This window comes from Canis lupus, chromosome 28 (genome assembly GCF_048164855.1).
Source record: "Canis lupus baileyi chromosome 28, mCanLup2.hap1, whole genome shotgun sequence".
NCBI lineage: Eukaryota > Metazoa > Chordata > Mammalia > Carnivora > Canidae > Canis > Canis lupus.
Genome location: NC_132865.1, coordinates 41916577 through 41939459, shown reverse-complemented (window position 1 = coordinate 41939459; position 22883 = coordinate 41916577). Strand labels below are relative to the sequence as shown.

The window sequence follows — 22883 nt, the reverse complement described above, 5'->3', positions numbered from 1 at the left end:
AAATAAATGACAGCCTTGGAAGGAAAAATCTACATATAATTGGGGTTCCAGAAAACGCCAAGAGGGACAGAAACATATTTGAACAAATCATAGCTGAGAACTTCCCTAATTTGGGGAGGGAAACAGGCATTCAGATCCAGGAGATAGGCCCCCCCCACCAAAACCAATAAAAACCGTTCAACACCTCAACATTTACTAGTGAAACTTCCAAATTCCAAAGATAAAGAGAAAATCCTTAAAGAAGCAAGAGACAAGAGACTCTTAACTTATATGGGGAGAAATATCAGATAAACAGCTAGCTGACCTCTCCACAGAGACCTGGCAGGCCAGAAAGGACTGGCAGGATATATTCAGGGTTCTAAATGAGATGAACATGCAGCCAAGAATACTATATCCAGGAAGGCTCTCATTCAGAATAGAAGGAGAGGTAAAGAACTTCCAAGATATGCAGAAACTGCATGAATATGTGGCCACTAAAACAGCTCTGCAAAAAATATTAAGGGTGACCTGTAAAAGAAAGAGGAAGCCCAACAAAATAAGCCACAGAAACAGGGACTGAATAGGTATTACGATGATACTAAATTCATATCTTTCAATAGTAACTCTGAACGTGAATGGGCTAAATGATCCCATCAAAAGATGCAGGGTTTTGGACTGGATAAAAAAAAAAGACCCATCTATTTGTGGTCTACAAGAGACTCATTTTAGATATAAGGACACCTCCAGCCTGAATATGAAAGGGTGAAGAACCATTTACTATTCAAATGGTCCTCAAAAGAAAGTTTTTCCCAAAGACTGTATACTTCAATTTTTTAAAAAAGAAAACCAAGACAAAAATATAAGTATAAAAAAGATCCCAACAAAGAGCAGGCTAGCCTTTAGATGACTTCCTTGGTGAATTTTATAAAAACACTTAAGAATTAACACCAATCCTGGGGCACTTGGGTGGCCTCAGTCAGTTAAGCATTCAATTCTTGATTTCTGCTCAGGTCATGATCTCAGGGTCCTGAGATCCAGCCCCAGGTTGGGCTCCACCACCAGCGAGGAGTCTGTTTGGCATTCTCTCCCTCTCCTTCTGCCACTCTCCCCACCTGCACACTTTCTCTAAGAAATTTTTTAAAATCCTTAAGAAAAAAGAATACCAATCCTTCTCAAACTTCTAAAATATATGAGAAGTGAAAACTTCCTAACTCATTTGAAGAGACCATCATTACTCTGATACTAACTCTAGACAAAAGTTTCACAAGAAAACTTGAGACCAATATCCCTTGCGAACTCTGATGCAAAAATCTTCAACAAAATACTAGCAAACAGAATCCAACAGCATAGTAAAAGGATTACTCACTATGGGCAACCAGGATTTATACCAGCAATTCTGGGATAGTTTAACATCTTAATACTACTCATTATAATTCACATTCATAAACAAAAAAGAAAAACCACAGGTTGTCTCAATTAATGCAAATAAAGCATTTGACAAAACTCAACACTGTATGATGATAAAAAAAACCTCAGCAAACTAAGAACAGAAAGAAACTTGATCAACTAGATGAAAGGACATTTATGTAAATGTCTCAGAACCAACAGGATACTCAACAGTGAAAGATTAAAATGTCCTCCTAAAGATCAGGAACAAGACAAATATATCCACTTTTATCATGTTCTCAATATTGTACTGAATGTTATAGCCAGAGCAATTAGGCAGGAAAAAAGAAACATAAGCACTCAAATTAGAAAAGAAGTTAAACTATCTCTATTATCAGATGATGTGATCCTACATAGAGAAAGATCCCAAAAATATTCTTATTATTCATATTTCCTTATAATCAGTATGGGTGTCTTCTTTTATTTCTTGCATCCAAACAAGTATCTTTATGCAGACAAGAATCATAGGGTTGAAGTATAGAGACAAGATATGGGTTAGACATGTAGTTCCGCATGTGTAATAGTCATTTACCATCCTGAGCCATTGTGCAAATGTCTCTGAATGTTGTATAGTGACTTTTTACTGCCTTCTCATTGGTTTGGATACAATTTCAAGTAGACAGCTTTGAAACTGGACTCATATACACAGTCATCTTGTAACAATGAATTTTTACTGACATGAAAAGTAGTCATTAAAAAACAGGGTTTCCTTTAACATGGGATCTAGTCAATGAATACATCCCACATTATCAAGACATAAGCAAAAATGGTTAGTTAAGTTGTGATAGAAAATATAATCAACACCAAGGTAGTTTGTTCTGGTTTTTGTGCTTAGCAAATAATATTTACTAGATCATGTGTTTACTGGATTTTCACATACATGATCACTTATTTTTCTTTTGAGATGAAATTTCTTTGATTATGATACCATTTGTTGAGAATACAATGGTTTATTTTTAATGTCATAATGTATTCAACCTGTATTTCTCAAAATGACAATTAGTATAATGAAATATAAAGTGACTATTTTGTTTTTGAAACTACATAAGAGCTATATTACTTTGGGAGAAATTTTAATGTTTCATGTTCCTAAATTTATTATTTTTCAAAAGCACACAAAAGTCTCCAAATATAATTGTTTAAAGACAAACAGTAACAGAAAGCTCAGAGCCAACCTGAAAACAGTTCAGGTATGTGCAGGCTTAGAGGAGAGGCAGAGATTCTGTGAAGGAAAGGAACCTATTTTTGTGTCTCATAATTTGATCTTGCTGTTTTAGAACATGTGTTTTTAAAATTTTATTTATTTATTCATGAGAGACAGAGAGAGAGAGAGAGAGAGGCAGAGACACAGGCAGAGGGGAAGCAGGCTCCATGCAGGGAGCCCCATGCAGGGAGCCCCATGCAGGGCTCAATCCTGGGACTCCAGGATCACGCCCTGAGCCAAAGGCAGACGCTCAACCACTGAGCCACCCAGGCACCCCTAGAATGTATGTTTTGTCTCCAAATAAGGAATTCAGTTCCAATAGGGGTTTGTTTAGTTTTTGTTTTTTTTCCCTAGAATTGAAATGCTGTATGCTATCCCTATCATCATACTTGCAATTCCTGAAGTTAGAAATCCTGAGGCTGAGATGCCAAGCACTGTTATCTACCTTCCTGTTGTGGATATGAACAGCAAAAGTGAGTGCTAAGACCAAGGTTTTTCCTCTCTGCTAAATACTTTCTCTTTTGGAGAACAAATCTATCATGAAATGTCTAAATTAGAAGAGAATAAAATGAAAGAAAATGGCCTAAAAATACCCTAAAATATCAAAAGCAATCATTTCTAAGTATTATAAGCTGTATCATTCATTATGATTCCTATACTACTAATATAACACCTTATCATGCTTTTGGCTTCACTCTCATAAAATCTTAGTGATGAAGTCTTCTGGGTCTTATTTCCAATGAACATAATTACTAATGAGAACACTGCATGGAATGTTCATACTTACACCATTTATTAAGAGAGCTGGTTTATCTAAGTTGTAGCACTTTGCAATATGCTATATTCTTGATTTAATACTTGTATGAACCTAGATGTAGATTTTCCTACTTTAAGTCTATCATAATCGTAACCTAATCATTCATATCAATATTCACTTATTCATCATGGTCTTGATTAAACTCCTGCTATAAGACTTTGCCACTAAATAGATTTCTTCCCTTCAGTGCTTCAGGAAAATTGATGGCTATAGATGAAAGTTTAGGAGATACTTTAACCACTTTCATGCTTGTTTATCTGCTGACTCTCATAGTTCTTCACATCCAGGGCTCCCATCCTATCCAAGTTCTGCCAAGAATGTTGGGGTCTGTTGCCTGGTCAATCAAGCACTTTACTTGAGCCTCTTCTGACAGTCCATTCTCTGGTTGTTGGGCACGGATGTTGTGATCTTTGCTTCCTCGTGCTACAGCCACATAATCTCCAAAGGCAAGTGCCTTCTCATGGCCCAGGAACAGCTCATCGCTGGAAAAAAGATTAAACAAATACAAAAACATGAACCATTCATTATTTTCCCTTTGTTGCTTGCATTCCTGGCTATCTTATCCAAACATTCCCTCTTATCACTTATAGAATATTTTCTGTGGCTTATAACCTTAAAATCAAGAGACTGGATTTGTTGAAACATAGAACATGAATAATGTTGCTATTAAAACTTGTCTACCTACAGGTGCCTAGTTGGCTTAATTGATAGGACATGTGACTCCTGATCTCAGGGTTGTAGTTAACAGTCCCCCTATTGGGTGTGGAGATTCTTTTTAAAAAATAAAGCTCACCTAATAAAAAAATTCTAACAGAATTTAAATGTAAGTATTAAAAAAAATTGTCTACAAGTTTTTGTGTAAATGTACACTTTCATTTCTCTTTGGTTTGTATTTAGGGGTGGAATTACAGGGCCAAATGGTAATTCTATTTAACTTTTTGAGAAACTGCCACTGTTTTTCATGGCAGCTGCACCATTTTACATTCTTAATAGCAACATACAAGGGCTCTAATTTCTCCACATTCTTCCACATTGTACTATATTTCATTTTTTTAAACACTGATTTATTTCAGAGAGAAAGAGAGGAGGGGGAAGGGAGGGGGAGAGAGACCCAAGGAGACTGTATTGAATGTGGAGCCCAACATGGGGCTTGATCTCACAACCCTGAGATCATGAGCTGAGTTGACACCAAGAGTCAGACGCTCAACCAATTGTGCCACCCAGGCACCTCTGTATGCCATTTTATTATTATAGCCATTCTAGTGGGTATGAAGTGGTATTTCATTTGTAATAATAATTTTAAGCATCTTCCCATATGTATATCCTCTTAAAGAAATGTCTGCTCAAATCCTTTGGTCATTTTTAAATTGGATTATCTTTTTATTGAGTTATAGTGTTAGTTTTTTTTTTAATGTATTCTAAATACAAGTCCCTTATCAGCTATGACTTTTAAATATTTTTTCCCATTCTTGTGAGGTTGTCTTTTTACTTTCATGATGGTATCCTGTAAAGCACAAAATTTTTAAATTTTGATGAATTTATCTATTCTTTTTTTCTTCCTTATGCTTTTTGGTGTTTTTTTTTTAATTTATTTTTTATTGGTGTTCAATTTACTAACATACAGAATAACACCCAGTGCCCGTCACCCATTCACTCCCACCCCCTGCACTCCTCCCCTTCTACCACCCCTAGTTCGTTTCCCAGAGTTAGCAGTCTTTACGTTCTGTCTCCCTTTCTGGTATTTCCCACACATTTCTTCCCCCTTCTCTTATATTCCCTTTGACTATTATTTATATTCCCCAAATGAATGAGAACATATAATGTTTGTCCTTCTCCGACTGACTTACTTCACTCAGCATAATACCCTCCAGTTCCATCCACGTTGAAGCAAATGGTGGGTATTTGTCATTTCTAATAGCTGAGTAATATTCCATTGTATACATAAACCACATCTTCTTTATCCATTCATCTTTCGTTGGACACCGAGGCTCCTTCCACAGTTTGGCTATCATGGCCATTGCTGCTATAAACATCGGGGTGCAGGTGTCCCGGCGTTTCATTGCATTTGTATCTTTGGGGTAAATCTCCAACAGTGCAATTGCTGGGTCGTAGGGCAGGTATATTTTTAACTGTTTGAGGAACCTCCACACAGTTTTCCAGAGTGGCTGCACCAGTTCACATTCCCACCAACAGTGTATGAGGGTTCCCTTTTCTCCGCATCCTCTCCAACATTTGTTGTTTCCTGCCTTGTTAATTTTCCCCATTCTCACTGGTTTGAGGTGGTATCTCATTGTGGTTTTGATTTGTATTTCCCTGATGGCAAGTGATGCAGAGCATTTTCTCATATGCATGTTGGCCATGTCTATGTCTTCCTCTGTGAGATTTCTGTTCATGTCTTTTGTCCATTTCATGATTGGATTGTTTGTTTCTTTGGTGTTGAGTTTAATAAGTTCTTTATAGATCTTGGAAACTAGCCCTTTATCTGATATGTCATTTGCAAATATCTTCTCCCATTCTGTAGGTTGTCTTTGAGTTTTGTTGACTGTATCCTTTGCTGTGCAAAAGCTTCTTATCTTGATGAAGTCCCAATAGTTCATTTTTGCTTTTGTTTCTTTTGCCTTCGTGGATGTATCTTGCAAGAAGTTACTATGGCCAAGTTCAAAAAGGGTGTTGCCTGTGTTCTTCTCTAGGATTTTGATGGAATCTTGCCTCACATTTAGATCTTTCATCCATTTTGAGTTTATCTTTGTGTATGGTGCAAGAGAGTGGTCTAGTTTCATTCTTCTGCATGTGGATGTCCAATTTTCCCAGCACCATTTATTGAAGAGACTGTCTTTCTTCCAATGGATAGTCTTTGCTCCTTTATCGAATATTAGTTGCCCATAAAGTTCAGGGTCCATTTCTGGATTCTCTATTCTGTTCCACTGACCTATGTGTCTGTTTTTGTGCCAGTACCACACTGTCTTGATGACCACAGCTTTGTAGTACAACCTGAAATCTGGCATTGTGATGCCCCCAGATATGGTTTTCTTTTTTAAAATTCCCCTGGCTATTCGGGGTCTTTTCTGATTCCACACAAATCTTAAAATAATTTGTTCTAACTCTCTGAAGAAAGTCCATGGTATTTTGATAGGGATTGCATTAAACGTGTATATTGCCCTGGGTAACATTGACATTTTCACTATATTAATTCTGCCAATCCATGAGCATGGAATATTTTTCCATCTCTTTGTGTCTTCCTCAGTTTCTTTCAGAAGTGTTCTATAGTTTTGAGGGTATAGATCCTTTACATCTTTGGTTAGGTTTATTCCTAGGTATCTTATGCTTTTGGGTGCAATTGTAAATGGGATTGACTCCTTAATTTCTCTTTCTTCAGTCTCATTGTTAGTGTATAGAAATGCCACTGACTTCTGGGCATTGATTTTGTATCCTGCCACTCTACCGAATTGTTGTATGAGTTCTAGCAATCTTGGGGTGGAGACTTTTGGGTTTTCTATGTAGAGTATCATGTCATCGGCGAAGAGGGAGAGTTTGACTTCTTCTTTGCCAATTTGAATGCCTTTAATGTCTTTTTGTTGTCTGATTACTGAGGCTAGGACTTCCAGTACTATGTTGAACAGCAGTGGTGAGAGTGGACATCCCTGTCTTGTTCCTGATCTTAGGGGAAAGGCTCCCAGGGCTTCCCCATTGAGAATGATATTTGCTGTGGGCTTTTCATAGATGGCTTTTAAGATGTCGAGGAATGTTCCCTCTATCCCTACACTCTGAAGAGTTTTGATCAGGAATGGATGCTGTATTTTGTCAAATGCTTTCTCTGCATCCAATGAGAGGATCATATGGTTCTTGGTTTTTCTCTTGCTGATATGATGAATCACATTGATTGTTTTACGCATGTTGAACCAGCCTTGTGTCCCAGGGATAAATCCTACTTGGTCATGGTGAATAATTTTCTTAATATACTGTTGGATCCTATTGGCCAGTATCTTGTTGAGAATTTTTGCATCCATGTTCATCAGGGATATTAGTCTGTAATTCTCCTTTTTGGTGGAGTCTTTGTCTGGTTTTGGAATTAAGGTGATGCTGGCCTCATAGAACGAATTTGGAAGTACTCCATCTCTTTCTATCTTTCCAAACAGCTTTAGGAGAATAGGTATGGTTTCTTCTTTAAACGTTTGATAAAATTCCCCTGGGAAGCCATCTGGCCCTGGACTCTTGTGTCTTGGGAGGTTTTTGATGACTGCTTCAATTTCCTCCCTGGTTATTGGCCTGTTCAGGTTTTCTATTTCTTCCTGTTCCAGTTTTGGTAGTTTGTGGCTTTCCAGGAATGCGTCCATTTCTTCTAGATTGCTTAATTTATTGGCGTATAGCTGTTCATAATATGTTTTTAAAATTGTTTGTATTTCCTTGGTGTTGGTAGTGATCTCTCCTTTCTCATTCATGATTTTATTGAGTCTTCTCTCTCTTCTTTTTAATAAGACTGGCTAATGGTTTATCTATCTTATTAATTCTTTCAAAGAACCAACTCCTGGTTCTGTTGATCTGTTCCACAGTTCTTCTGGTCTCGATTTCGTTGAGTTCTGCTCGAATCTTTATTAACTCCCTTCTTCTCTTGGGTGTAGGATCTATTTGCTGTTTTTTCTCTAGCTCCTTTATGTGTAAGGTTAGCTTTTGTATTTGAGTTCTTTCCAGTTTTTGAATGGATGCTTGTATTGCGATGTATTTCCCCCTTAGGACTGCTTTTGCTGCATCCCAAAGATTTTGAACGGTTGTATCTTCATTCTCATTAGTTTCCATGAATCTTTTTAATTCTTCCTTAATTTCCTGGTTGACCCTTTTATCTTTTAGCAGGATGGTCCTTAACCTCCACGTGTTTGAGGTCCTTCCAAACTTCTTGTTGTGATTTAGTTCTAATTTCAAGGCATTATGGTCCGAGAATATGCAGGGGACAATCCCAATCTTTTGGTATCGGTTCAGACCCGATTTGTGACCCAATATGTGGTCTATTCTGGAGAAAGTTCCATGTGCGCTTGAGAAGAATGTGTATTCAGTTGAGTTTGGATGTAAAGTTCTGTAGATATCTGTGAAATCCATCTGGTCCAGTGTATCATTTAAAGCTCTCGTTTCTTTGGAGATGTTGTGCTTAGAAGACCTATCGAGTATAGAAAGAGCTAGATTGAAGTCACCAAGTATAAGTGTATTATTATCTAAGTATTTCTTCACTTTGGTTAATAATTGGTTTATATATTTGGCAGCTCCCACATTCGGGGCATATATATTGAGGATTGTTAAGTCCTCTTGTTGAATAGATCCTTTAAGTATGAGATAGTGTCCCTCTTCATCTCTCACTACAGTCTTTGGGGTAAATTTTAGTTTATCTGATATAAGGATGGCTACCCCTGCTTTCTTTTGAGGACCATTCGAATGGTAAATGGTTCTCCAACCTTTTATTTTCAGGCTGTAGGTGTCCTTCTGTCTAAAATGAGTCTCTTGTAGACAGCAAATAGATGGGTCCTGCTTTTTTATCCAGTCTGAAACCCTGCACCTTTTGATGGGGTCATTAAGCCCGTTCACGTTCAGAGTTACTATTGAAAGGTATGAGTTTAGTGTCATCTTGATATCTATTCAGTCCTTGTTTTTGTGGAATGTTCCACTGAACTTCTTCTTAAAGGGGAATTTTAAGAGTCCCCCTTAAAATTTCTTGCAGAGCTGGTTTGGAGGTCACATATTCTTTTAGTTGCTGCCTGTCTTGGAAGCTCTTTATCTCTCCTTCCATTTTGAATGAGAGCCTTGCTGGATAAAGTATTCTTGGTTGCATGTTCTTCTCATTTAGGACCCTTAATATATCCTGCCAGCCCTTTCTGGCCTGCCAGGTCTCTGTGGAGAGGTCTGCTGTTACCCTAATACTCCTCCCCATAAAAGTCAGGGATTTCTTGTCTCTTGCTGCTTTAAGGATCTTCTCCTTATCTTTGGAATTTGCAAGCTTCACTATTAAATGTCGAGGTGTTGAACGGTTTTTATTGATTTTAGGGGGGGAATCTCTCTATTTCCTGGATCTGAATGCCTGTTTCCCTTCCCAGATTAGGAAAGTTTTCAGCTAGAATTTGTTCAAATACATATTCTGGCCCTCTGTCCCTTTCGGCGCCCTTGGGAACCCCAATTAAACGTAGGTTTTTCTTTCTCAGGCTGTCGTTTATTTCCCTTAATCTATCTTCATGGTCTTTTAATTGTTTGTCTTTTTTCCTCAGTTTCCCTCTTTGCTATCAACTTGTCTTCTATGTCACTCACTCGTTCTTCCACCTCGTTAACCCTCGTCATTAGGACTTCTAGTTTGGATTGCATCTCATTCAATTGATTTTTAATTTCTGCCTGATTAGCTCTAAATTCTGCAGTCATGAAGTCTCTTGAGTCCTTTATACTTTTTTCTAGAGCTACCAGTAGCTGTATAATAGTGCTTCTGAATTGGCTTTCTGATATTGAATTGTAATCCAGATTTTGTAACTCTGTGGGAGAGAGGACTGTTTCTGATTCTTTCTTTTGAGGTGAGGTTTTCCTTCTAGTCATTTTGCTCAGTGCAGAGTGGCCAAAAGCAAGTTGTATTGGGAAAAAGAGAAAAAGAGAGGAGAGAAAGAATGAAAGAAAAGAGAAAGAGAAAAAAAGGAAGAAAAAAAAAAACGAAAAAAAAAAAGAAAAAGAGAAAGAAAAAGAAAGGAGAAAAAAAAGGGGGTGGGGGAAGGAAACAAATCAAAAAGCAAAACAAAACAAAACAAAACAAAAGAACCACGGGGGAGTATCTTCTGATTCTGTGTACTTTAAGTCCCTTGGCTTCTCCTGGAAGTTGTCTAGCTGGTGTTCTGGGGGAGGGGCCTGTTGTGCTGATTTTCAGGTGTTAGCAGTTGGGGGAGCTGCTGTGCCCCTGCCTGGTGCAGGGCTCAGTGGGGGGTTGTTTACCCCGTGAGGCCGCAGGAGGAACAGCCCCAGTGGCTGGGCAGCTCTGGAAACCTGGATTCAGCTCCGGCAGGAACTCCGTCGGCAGGGCCTGGAGGCTCTGGGGCGGGGCCGCTGATCTGCTCAGCTGGGGCAGGAGCGTCCTCGCTGTCCTGGGCCCTCCCGGCCTCTGCCTGTCCCGGGGGAGGCGGGATCCTGGGCTGTGTCCCGGCGCCCTGTGCTCCGGGGCCTGCGCTGTTGGATTCGCGCTCTCGGGCCGCGCAACCCCCTCCGCGGAGCTGCCGCCCGAGCCCCTCCGAGCTGCTCCTGGAACCGCGCAGGCCCCTCCGCACGGAGCCTCTTCCTCTGCCCGAGCCCCGCCGAGCTGCTCCCGGGGCCGCGCAGCCCCCTCCGCGGAGCCGCCGCCCGAGCCCCTCCGAGCCGCTCCAGGTCCCGCCGGGTCCCGCTGTGCACGCTGCAGCCCTTAGGGAGCTCGGGGCACTCTCCTGGGCGCGCAGTTGCTCTGTTACTGTCCCAGGGAACCCGAGGGCATCCTCGCCCTCCTGGGTCCTGCTCCAACTCCCTGCGAGCCCCTTTCCGCCCGGGAAGGTTGGTGCAGCTCCTGCGTCTCCGGGACGGGGCTCTCCTGTCCCGGGGACACTCGCCCCGGCCTCAGCTCGGCTCCTCGCGGGGCCCCTCCCCCTTGGAGGCCTTTGTTCCTTTCTTTCTCCCCCCCCCCCCCCCCCCCCCGTCTTCCTACCTTGATAGATGTGCGAACTCTTCTCACTGTAGCACTCCAGCTGTTCTCTCTTTAAATCTCAGGCCGAATTGATAGATTTTCAGGATATTTTGAAGGTTTTCTGGGTAATTTGGTGGAGACAGGTGATTTGGGGACCCTACTCTTCCGCCATCTTGCTCCTCCCCCCGCTTTTTGGTGTTATACCTAAAAATGGCAGATGTTCTTGCCAAATTCAGGTCATGAAGATCTACCCCTGTAGTTTTACTTCTTACATTTAAATCTTTGATCCATTCTGCATTAATTTTTGTGTATGGTGTGAGACAGGGATCCACCTTTGTTCGTTTTCCAGAGCCATATTTTGGAAAAACTATTTGTACCTTGACCAACTGATCACAGATTAGAATACTATTACTTAATTTTAAAGTCCAACTTGTTTCCCTCTTGTGAAACATTTCTATAAATTTGTTTGCTTTAGACCTCAACAAGAAAAATTTTTGAAGCTAACCTGAAGGTTAACCCAATTTGGATTCTTGTCTAATAAGCACATACTACATTCTCTACACCTGTGTGCTGTGCCTACCAAGATCACAGTTTGTCCTAAAAAGTACAAAAGCAAATTTAGAATCTAAGTCTCTTCTGATATACAAAAATATTATTGCAATTGCCTAAAAATGCTGCTGCTGGGGGTACCTGGTTGGCTCAGTTAAATGTTGGCCTTTGGTTCATGTCATGATCTCAGGGTCCTGGGACTGGGCCCCACATCAGGCTTCCTGCTCAGTGGGGAGTCTGTTTCTCTCTCTCCCTCTGCCACCCTCCTGGTTCATGCTTGCTCTCATTCTTGCTCTCTCTCAAATAAAATCTTAAAAAAAAAAAAAAAAAAAAAAGTTCCAATTGTTCCTCACACTGATACAGGTTATTCCAGGCAACGACCTGAAGCTTGAAGACTATGCTAAGAAGGCAGAGGCCAAGTACACACCCTTCAGAGATATGGACCCTGCCCAGCCTTGGAGAAACCAATTTTCTTAAGCCATGTTTTTTTTTTTTTTTAAAGATTTATGTATTCATGAGACACACACACACACACACACACACACACACACACATACACACACACACACAGAGAGAGAGGCAGAGACAGAAGTAGGCTCCATGAAAGGGGAATCCTCTTGCACTGTTGGTGGGAATGTGAACTGGTGCAGCCACTCTGGAAAACTGTGTGGAGGTTCCTCAAACAGTTAAAAATAGATCTGCCCTACGACCCAGAAATTGCTCTGCTGGGGATTTACCCCAAAGATACAGATGCAATGAAACGCCGGGACACCTGCACCCCGATGTTTATAGCAGCAATGTCCACAATAGCCGAACTGTGGAAGGAGACTCGGTGTCCATCGAAAGATGAATGGATAAAGAAGATGTGGTTTATGTATACAATGGAATATTACTCAGCCATTAGAAATGACAAATACCCACCATTTGCTTCGACATGAATGGAACTGGAGGGCATTATGCTGAATGAAATGAGTCAATCGGAGAAGGACAAACATTATATGGTCTCATTCATTTGGGGAATATAAAAAATAGTGAAAAGGAATAAAGGGGAAAGGATAAAAAATTAGTGGGAAATATCAGAAAGGGAGACAGAACATGAGAGACTCCTAACTCTGGGAAACGAACAAGGAGTAGTGGAAAGGGAGGTGGGCAGGGGGTGGCGGTGACTGGGTAACAGGCTCTGAGGGGGGGCACTTGATGGGATGAGCACTGGGTGTTATGCTATATGTTGGCAAACTGAACTCCAATTAAAAAAAAAAAGAAAAAAAGAAGTAGGCTCCATGCAGGAAGCCTGACGTGGGACTTGACCCCAGGTCTCCAGGATCAGGCCCTGGGCCGAAGGCAGTGCTAAACCACTGAGCCACCCAGGCTGCCCCAAGCCATGCTTTTTTCATCTGTAAAATGAAGATAATAATGCTAATATCACAGGCTAAATGAAAACTACCCAGCACATTATACATTAGTAATTCTTCAGTAAATAGTAGTATGTTGGCGTTTTGTTTTTTTCTTCACAAATAATCATCTTACCAAGTAATAACTGCTGGATTGGCACCTGCTAACTTTCTCTTAGCGTAATGTATTTTTTGCCGGGGATACCAATTTTTTTCAGTTACGTTTATTTCTTGAATCCATGATCCTCCTTTTTTTAACATTTTCTGTTCAAAATTCTAAAAGAAAAGAACATGATGTTCTCTGCTTATTTTAAGTTTATATGATTACATCCAAACAGATTGAACAAGTAATGATTTTAAAATAAACATCTATAACTGGGGAGAACTTTATAGCTTTTTATACACATTCTAGTAGTACTATACATAACAGTGACAATGACAGTAGGTACCATACACTATAAGGATGCCCTCACTAAGCTTCATTCTTTTGGGCTGTATTATGAAGAAACTCAATACTTAAGAAAGCACTATGCAACAAATCAAGAAACCTCACATGGAACATATTTTAAACTAAAAGTTGTCTCGGGGACGCCTGGGTAGCTCAGTGGTTAAGCGTCTGCCTTCCGGCCCAGGGCATGATCCTGGAGTCCCAGGATCGAGTCCCACATCAGGCTCCCTGCTTGGAGCCTGCTTCTCCCTCTGTGTCTCTGTCTCTCTCTCTCTCTGTGTCTCTCATAATAAATAAGTAAAATCTTAAAAAAAAAAAAAAAAGAAAAGAAAAAAAACAATTTGTATATCTTAAAAAAAAAAAAAAGTTGTCTCAGAAACCAGATACACCATCACCCATGGGTCTATATATATTAACTCCTCATTAGAAATATACTCAAACGAAAGAACAGTTTTTTTCCAAATGAAGATTATGTCTTTTATCTGGTTTTCAGGCCAACTGACCCCAAATGTTAATTTTAAGAAATACTTTACAAAACAACATTAATATATTAATAAACACAATCTGATGTATTTCTATCACGTAAGAGATCCCAGATCAGTCCCTGGTATACTGTAATAAAAATGCAAAGTGCATATAAACAAGCCTACTTTCCAGTCGAAGGAAGGTTCCTTTACAAACACGTCCATGGTGTTAGTAAGCAGGTCAGAGTGTGAGCGGAAGGCTCTCAGTGCATGCACCATGATACTATACACAACACCTGCTTCTTTCATTGGTAACATCAGATTGATAAATTGGCGAGTCAGACGAAAAGGCATCAACTCAGGGACAGGCAGAAACTAGAGAAAAAAATAGTTATGAGAAGGAGAACATACGAACTAGAAATCTCAAAAGAAAAGGCACAAAACATCCTCCCACAGTTATTCACAGTGAAAATATGAACTCTTCTTTTCTTGAAATTAGTTACACAGATGTGAATCCACTGTGCCCAAGAGTAATCAACACAATCATCTTTGTAATGCACAAACCTATGTGTGTAGGATCACACAGCCTGCAGAGATTTACAAGTATAATTGAAAACTTCAGAGTTTAGGGGCACATGGGTGGCTCAGTGGTTGAGCATTTGCCTTTGGCTCAGCTTGTGATCCCCAGGGTCCTGGGACGGAGTCCCGCATTGGGCTCCCCATGGGGAGCCTGCTTCTCCCTCTCTGCCTATGTCTCTGCGTCACTCATGAATAAATAAAATCTTAAAAAACAAAAACAAAAAAAAACCTTCAGTGTTTAACGTCAGAGATTTATATCACATCTTGTAGAAGACATTTTGATTAGGGCTTCATAAAATTTCCTTATAGTTTTCCCTCTTTATAGAAATACATTCTATTCTTGGCTTTGATTATATAATTCATCATCACACCTTCTGCAACCCGTTTGAACAACGCCAAAACAAAGTTGAGATTCTCCCTTCTCCCTTATTCTGTAAGAATGTCAAATTTAAGGACTATGACAAACCAAGCTAATTGATGTGTCATTTCTTCTTTAAAACCTATCCATTTCCAGAAGGTCCTATGACTATGGTTCTAAACCAGCCAAGAACAATGAGAACAAGGTGCATATACCTGAGTAGCTGATCCAAATGCATGTCCAAAGTCGATTCCGATCAATCCGCCTGTCTCCATGCTTACCATGAAATTGTTCAGATGTCTGTCTCCGATACCCAGAATCCAGTGGCTAATGCACATAAGAGCATGAGAACTGGCAAAGTGGGAGCGAAGTGCCAGGAAGGCTGCAGGGCCTGTGCTCATCTTCAGAAAGGCCCGCCTGGGGGAGGGAGACATGATCTCTGTAGTCTCTGTTATGCCACCAGCTGGCTTATAAAATCAGGAGGATACTTACTTTAAGAGATCAGCTGGCACTCTACTTTCTCTCCTTCTAAAAGATGTGACTGTTTCAGTACGACTAGCTGCCCTATGATTTAATAGGAAATGACTAATTAGAACAAATTTCTGGGACTTGAACTTTAAAATTTATACTGAGGCTCAAATATCAAATAACTAGGTTTTGATGATCTGAGGCAAACTTTCTAAGAAACAAGAGTAACATGAAACTTTGAGAAGAATTAACTAGCTAGTAAAAAGGAAAATCAAAACAAAACTTACTTAAACATTGACATGTAAGCGCCAACATCATATTTTCCAGACATCTTTGCCAGCCAATCTCTATATTCACATGGTGGTGCTTTGGGATCACTAATAAGTAGGAAAAAGAGAATCAGCACTAGGAAGATATTTAGCATTATAATGATTTCAGTGGCAAAGATCACCAAGAATTCATTGAAAAATAGTGAAGAGCCAGGGAAATAAATATGACTTTTAATCATATTTAATATTAACAGTGAACCCATGTTACTCTGGATCTAGAATCTCAATATATCATAATTCACTGTTCGTTACTCCTAAAGAAATCAAAGCCATTTTCTATGCCAAAATTCAGGCACAAAATGATCAGATACAATAAATTTCCCACTCCATACAGAGAACAAGATAAATTAAACATAAGTGTTTATGATTCAGGCATATGGTTCTAAAAATCTGGTAGTGGAAAAGAACCTTAACAGGATGACAGTACAACACGCAACTTACTCAAAGTAGGCAAGAAATGATAAGCCATATTACTACTACAAACTAAAAGGTGACAAGTTATGCGTTGAAGATGGATTAAGTCTGTTTTTTGAATTGTCACACTCTTTCTTCACCATGTCCAGCATGTAGATACATACAAAATCCATATGAAATACAACAAGGCTCTGGGAAATGAACAAGGGATAGTGGAAGGGGAGATGGGCGGGTAGTTGGGGTGACTGGGTGATGGGCACTGAGGGGTCACTTGTGGGATGAGCACTGGGTGTTATGCTAAATGTTGGCAAATTGAATTCCAATAAAAAAAAATTTTAAAAATACAGTAAGGAATTATCTTAAATGACAATGGCATTGAATTGAACTTAGAAAGCTATTTTTAGTAATGGTTCATAGGCAAAAGCCATAGTGAGCTGTTGGAAATGTGTTTTGTATGTCTGGCCACTTTGGGGTTTGTCAAAAGATTTAACAAATTTTCCTAAAAAGAAATCTAAAGATAGAACTATTTCATCTGTTAGTAGTTCAATTACTTAAAGTGAATCTTTTCTGAGTTGCTAAGTTAATTTCACAATACAACCCTCCATTTCAATCTAAATTCTCTCCAAGTTTCAATTGGAATGAAAATCTTTAGGTTAGAAAACTGCAACATGCAAATTAAGAAAAAAATAGGAATGATTTGGGATGACTGGGTGGCTCAGTGGTTGAGCGCCTGCCTTCAGCCCAGGGCGTGATCCTGGAGTCCCGGGATCGAGTCCTGCTTTGGGGTCCCTGCATGGAGCCTGCTTCTCTCCCTGCCTATGTCTCTGCCTCTCTTTCTGTGTCTCTCATGAATAAATATTAAATCTTTTTAAAAAAATCTTTAAAAAAAAAAGCAATGATTTTATTAATGGAGGGCTGGAAGTGCCTTGTTATAAAAAGGTAGTGAGAAGTAATTTATACACTTCTGTATTTGAAAGGCACTTTGAACTCCACCAACACCTATGTTTACCCTATGTATTTTACATTACTATTCCATCTTAGACACGGAGGCATAGGAACAAAGGAAAGGGCACGTCAGTTTTGCAAGATTCCCACTAAAAGTCAGAATAAGTTAGCATGAGTAAGATCTGGACTTCCTGACTCCAGGAAGTACTGTCCATCAGTTTCCCTGTCCTCTAAGGAACACAGAACAACTGCAGGCAAAGGACTCAAATGATTGAAATTAAAAGTTCGTACACACAGCCTTATTTAGCAGAAGCAAGACTTTGGTAAGAATATTCTTAATTTTACAGAAATCATTTTTGACTGATGAGAATTTTGCTCCTATTTAAATGCTTTCAGGACAGAACAGAGTACATATAAAGAAACAGGCCTTAAAGCTAATTACAGTCATTTCCTCTTCCTTCATCCAAACTTCTCAATTCCTTCTTCAAAATGTCTTTCAATGTTGTCCTTACTTTTCTTTACAGAAAAAAACCAAAATGCTTTCTGATTAAAAATCTATGTTCGTTGTTGAAAACTTGGAAAATATAATAAAAGGGTAAAGAAAAATAAAAAGCACCAATATCATGACCTAGAATTAATTACTAATAATCCTAGGTAGCCCACTTACATGCTGGGCAGCCTATGACAAGTTATATAAACTCTCTGGGCCTCAACTTCCTCATCTGTACAGAGCTGTTAATAATAATTTGCAGGTTTTTGTAAGAAAGAAATGACTTCACACACATTAATAACTGAGAATACTACCTAGCATGCAGAAAATGTTTAATTAAATGTTAGTTGCTAATCTTTTTATTTCCTTAAGATATTCATTACTGTTGTTGCAAAGCTAATACCATTTTTTTTTCATTGTGGTAGAATCTATGCAGCTACTGTTTGGAACCCTCTATTCCATTTAGTTTATTCATCTAGCCAGAGGTGGAGAAAACTGACCAGGGTGTGGCTCAGAGCCCCAAATTAAAAGGGACCCAGAAATGTCACTGGAAACATGAGGTAGAGGAACTTAATCTAAAACAACATTACTCAGGGAGATTATGCTTGGGGAGCAACAGGCTTGCAATATGTCTGGGCAGAGTTGAAGGAGGAGTATGTAGGCTCCACATCACCTTGTATAAGCTGCTTTCTCCTCTCGTGACATGTTACTCAAAAGGAAGTCCTTCAAGGTAAGAGTATTTTCAATCCATTCAATTAGTCCTAATCTGAAAAGGAGAATAAATAGTTTATGAACACAAACCTAAACCTCTTTTTCCTCATCAGAAAAAAGTTCTGTAGAATCAAAGCAGATTTCCTCAAGTCAGTTCTTCATTTACTTTCTCCATATTAAGTTTGAAAATCAAAGGCAAGCGCCTACAAGTGCTTGTTAGTTCTGTTTATAGCCCTGTCTTTATGAAAGCTAAAATACTAAATCCCATCTCTGTAACCTTAAACAAGGATTTGGCCCAGTCCTAAAATTTACACTCAAAAAAACCTATTCTAGAATGACTATGTGCACTGGTCCCACCTGGAGGTCATGGGTATAACATGGTAAGTCTTCAGCTGCATGTTTCTCTGGCTACAGGCGGTGTCCTGAGAAAGGAGGACATTCATGACCTCAAAGAGTTGTTCGATCCTCTGGTCCTGCCGCAGATCTTCACCCCCCTTGACAAGGAAAGGGTACTCCTTCTCATCATGGCCTCGGATGATAATGCGCTTCGGCTTTCTGATAGAAGCCATTACTTTTATCTTTAAAAATTAAGAAAATATTTTAGGTGCAGTCTAAGAAACTGATAGAAAAACTGATAGTATCATTATCAAAAGAGAAAAAGTAAGGCTGGTTGGTACAGATTCCTCAAAGAGACAGTGAAGTGACAGAAAACTAATACAGAACCTAGTGCCAGGGAAATATTTGTTACCTGTTTATGTCCTACTGCTGTGCCTCTAGAAACTTCATATTCCTTGTTACAAATAATTGCTTATAAAATGTAGATATAAATAATTCCTTATAAATGAGCAACTTATAACATGTTAACTTCCTAAAGTTAACTCTACCTATGTTTTAAAATAGACACACACACACAGTTTACTCTTTGAGTTTGTTACATTAAAACACTGAAGCATGTACACAGAGTTTACTCTTTGAATTTGTTACATTAAAGCACTGAAGCATTGTATTAAGAGCTTCAGTAACTAATAGGATCAGAAAACTCTGTGCATTTAAGATCAAGATGGAAAGCTCCTTTCTCTAGTAAAGACAAATATGTCATTCTCATACCTGAAAAACTAAACACCACATTCATAATCTTTACAGGAATTATTTTTGACTGATGAGAGATTTGCTATGTAAATACTTTCAGGACAGAATAGAGTACAATGAAGACAAATAGGCCCTGAAGCTATTTATGACTATTTCCTCTTCCTTCATCCAATAGTTACTCACCAAAACTTGTCATATACTGGCAATAGTCACAGACATTGGCACCTACCCGCTCATCAAACCCAGCGATTCGTGCATGGTATTCTGGTAGTGGCTTTCCTTTGCCATCATACTGACCTAAGACAAACCACAGAAGCCTTACTTAAATATAGCTTGTTATAGAACCCTGTATTTTAACATATACCTGTTTATATAATAATAATATATAATAATAATAATAATATTTATGATAATAATAATAAAATTGTGATAAAATTTTTTACTTTAAGTTTTATTTTAAAAACATTTGACTTCCTTAAAAAAGATTTATTTATTGGGGCGCCTGGGTGGCTCAGTGGTTGAGCATCTGCCTTTGGCTCAGGGCATGATCCTGGATTCTTGGGATCAAGTCCCACATCAGGCTCCCCCACAGTGCCTGCTTCTCCCTCTGCCTATGTCTCTGTCTCTGTGTGTATGTATCTCTAATGAATAAATAAATAAAATCTTTCAAAAAATATTTATTTATTCTAAAGAGAGAGATGGAGAAAAAGCACATGAAAGGGGGAGGGAGGGGCAGAGAGAGAATCTCAAGCAAATTCCCTAAGTGCGGCGCTTGATACAGGACTTGATCTCACAGTCTTGAGATCATGACCTGACCTGAAAGTAAAAGTTGGATGCTTAACCAACTGAGCTACTCAAGTGCCCCCCACAAAATTTGAGTTTTTTTTAAATAATGCTATTATTTCTCAATCTAATGGAAAATAGCTTCCTATTATAGAGTAGAAAAATTCCAAACAGAAAAAATAATGCAATAAGCTAGAAAACTCTATTATATCAAGGAGAATCAAGCTGCATAAGAGGAGGCCTACATATTCAGCTTTCTTTCATGCGATGCAGAGCAGTTAATAATCACAAAGTGTTTTTCCAATTTTTTCTTATATCCACTATATGAGAATATGAATAACCATAATAAAATATTTCTTTGGCAAATTCTAGGATGAAGAACGTGGAATGTATAAAGACTCTTTGAAAAATCTTGCTGTGTTCACATCAGACCAGCCTGCTGTGCCTCTATCCTCATAGTCACAATTCTGTCCTGAAGGTAGATCATTTATCTTTGTCATTTTATTTTTTTATATTTTATTTTATTTTTTTGTTTTTTTTTTGTTTTATCTTTGTCATTTTAAATGGGACCAATATGCACATCCAAGGAAGGGATTTGCATTTGTACCTATATTACATTTCTGAAGAATGTAGTAGAAGCAAAGCATGGTATGTTCAGAGAAATTACCAGTTACATTATTAAATGCAAGTCTGAATACTTGTATAAGCAGGAAAATAAGAAAACTATAAGTAGACATTTAGTAAAGTGTACTAATTCACAGTAATTATAGATTGTCATAATGACAAAAAGTATAGTGAAATTTTAAGTTCTTAAAAAATAACTGCCAAGAACCCAATATTCCTGTTTTTAGAACTCAAAAGTCCTTGCTACACCACTATTCTCCTTAAAGTCCAGTTTTGTCACCCCAAGAATAAACTCACCAGGAATCTCCAACTCATTTCTCAAGAATTCTACTTTGAAGTCACTCATCCAGGGTGAGCATTCTTTCAGATTCCCAGGTGGCTTTGAGTCTGTGCACATTTTATAAAATAGTGAGTCGGTAATACTGCCGAAGTCACGGAGTTTCATTCCAGGTAGCTTAGAACCTCCCTTCCCAAAGTGTTTATCAAATTCTTTTCCAAAAACCTGAAATTAATAATAATTTACATTAAACATTAATGTTTAGCTTGAACTTCAGGAAAGGTTCTAGATTTATACTTTTGTTTTCCTTGAATGTTTCAATACTCTAAACATATGAAGGCTGCCTTTTGTTTGTGTTCCTCGGAAACGACAGAAAGGATACAGTTAGTAATAATTATAATCATTAAATTGTAATCTTAAAATTATAAAGCTTAAAAACCTTTAACCTCTTGGAGTACATTGTCTAGTTACTGATCTGTATCATTATGACAGCAGGAGTAATTGGGAACAAGGTACTAAATAAAGGGAGTAATTTAATAAAATGAAAAGTCTGTGATTCTTCATCAGAGCTGAAGAGCTTCTGATAAACGTCTTTCAAGTCATTATTTTGAATCACAAACTAGTATAAACCTTAATTTATATTTTTAAATTATTTTTTAATTTAAATTTTAGTAAACATACAGTGCAATATTAGTTTCTGGATAGAATTCAATGACTCATTACTTACATACAACACCCAGTGCTCATCACAACAAGTGCCCTCTTTAATACCCATCACCCATCTAGCCCATTTCCCACCGACCTCTCTCCATAAACTCTGTTTGTTCTCTATTCGTTAAGAGTCTCTTATGGCTTGTTTCTCTCTTTTTTTCTTTTCCCCCTTACCATATGTTCACTTGTTTTCTTTTTAAATTACACGAGATCAAATGGTATTTGTCTTTCTCTGACTTATTTCACTGAGCATAATACACGCTAGCTCCATCCATGACACTGAAAATGGCACGATTTCATTTTTGATGATTGAGTAATATCCCATTGTGTGTGTGTGTATGTGTGTATGTGTATACCACATCTTCTTTATCCATTCATCAGTCAATGGACACTTCGGCTCTCTCCATATTCTAGCTATTGTTGATAATGCTGCTATAAACATTGGGGTGCATGTCCCCCTTCAAATCCTTTAAGATGGAAAATTACAAATATTTCTTTGTATTAATCTCTACCCAAATATTCATTTAAATTATAATCCTGATATCAAAATAAAAAAAAAAAACTCAAGAGAATCACTAACAGTGACTTAGTAGTAAGTCACTAAGATTTACTCAGTATCTTTAATTAGAAATTTTTACCACATTTAAAACTCACCCCAAAACATAAACCTGGTATAAATGAAAATTATGCCCTATTTTAAGATAATCCATTACAAGAAAATTGACATACATAAAGTGAATTTATTCCTTAATCTTTTTTTTTTAAGATTTTATTTATTTATTCGTGAGAGGTAGAGGCACAGATACAGGGAGAAGCAGGCTCCCTGCAGGGCGCCTGATGCAGGACTTGATCCCAGGATCCCAGGATCACGACCTGAGCCAAAGCCAGATGCTCAACCATTGAGCCACCCAGGTACCCCATTATTTTTAAATCTATAAGTGAATTGAAAGTATAGAAATAATCTCCAATTCTAGAATACATGAAAATATTAGGTATTTCCCAAACATACTCAGCACCAACAATATATGTGAATGGCATAATGCCCTCTGAAGTGAAATCTGAGACAATTCTGTTTTGGTAGATTATTATTTTAATTAATTAATTAACACAAATTATGTGTTGATTTGGTATAAAGCAGTAAGTT

At 38.4% G+C, this 22883-nt stretch overlaps 1 protein-coding gene across 7 annotated transcripts in view; it reads right to left on the bottom strand.

Moving 5' to 3' along the window:
- Positions 1–3400: 3400 nt before the first annotated feature.
- Positions 3401–22883, bottom strand: part of PRKDC (protein kinase, DNA-activated, catalytic subunit) — a 219931-nt gene continuing 200448 nt past the window's right edge. For 6 of the 7 annotated variants that reach the window (XM_072804689.1, XM_072804690.1, XM_072804692.1 and 3 more), the window contains 10 exons: positions 21049–21253; positions 19574–19641; positions 18613–18833; positions 18218–18310; positions 15654–15743; positions 15391–15462; positions 15114–15315; positions 14148–14336; positions 13186–13325; positions 3401–3928 (listed from right to left, as the gene is read on the bottom strand). In XM_072804689.1, coding sequence (XP_072660790.1) covers positions 3724–3928; positions 13186–13325; positions 14148–14336; positions 15114–15315; positions 15391–15462; positions 15654–15743; positions 18218–18310; positions 18613–18833; positions 19574–19641; positions 21049–21253 — 1485 coding nt within the window. In that variant the 3' untranslated portion in view covers positions 3401–3723. Of the gene's footprint in view, positions 3929–11130; positions 11231–13185; positions 13326–14147; positions 14337–15113; positions 15316–15390; positions 15463–15653; positions 15744–18217; positions 18311–18612; positions 18834–19573; positions 19642–21048; positions 21254–22883 lie in introns of all 7 variants that reach the window. The other variant, XR_012020234.1, reaches the window with a different exon arrangement.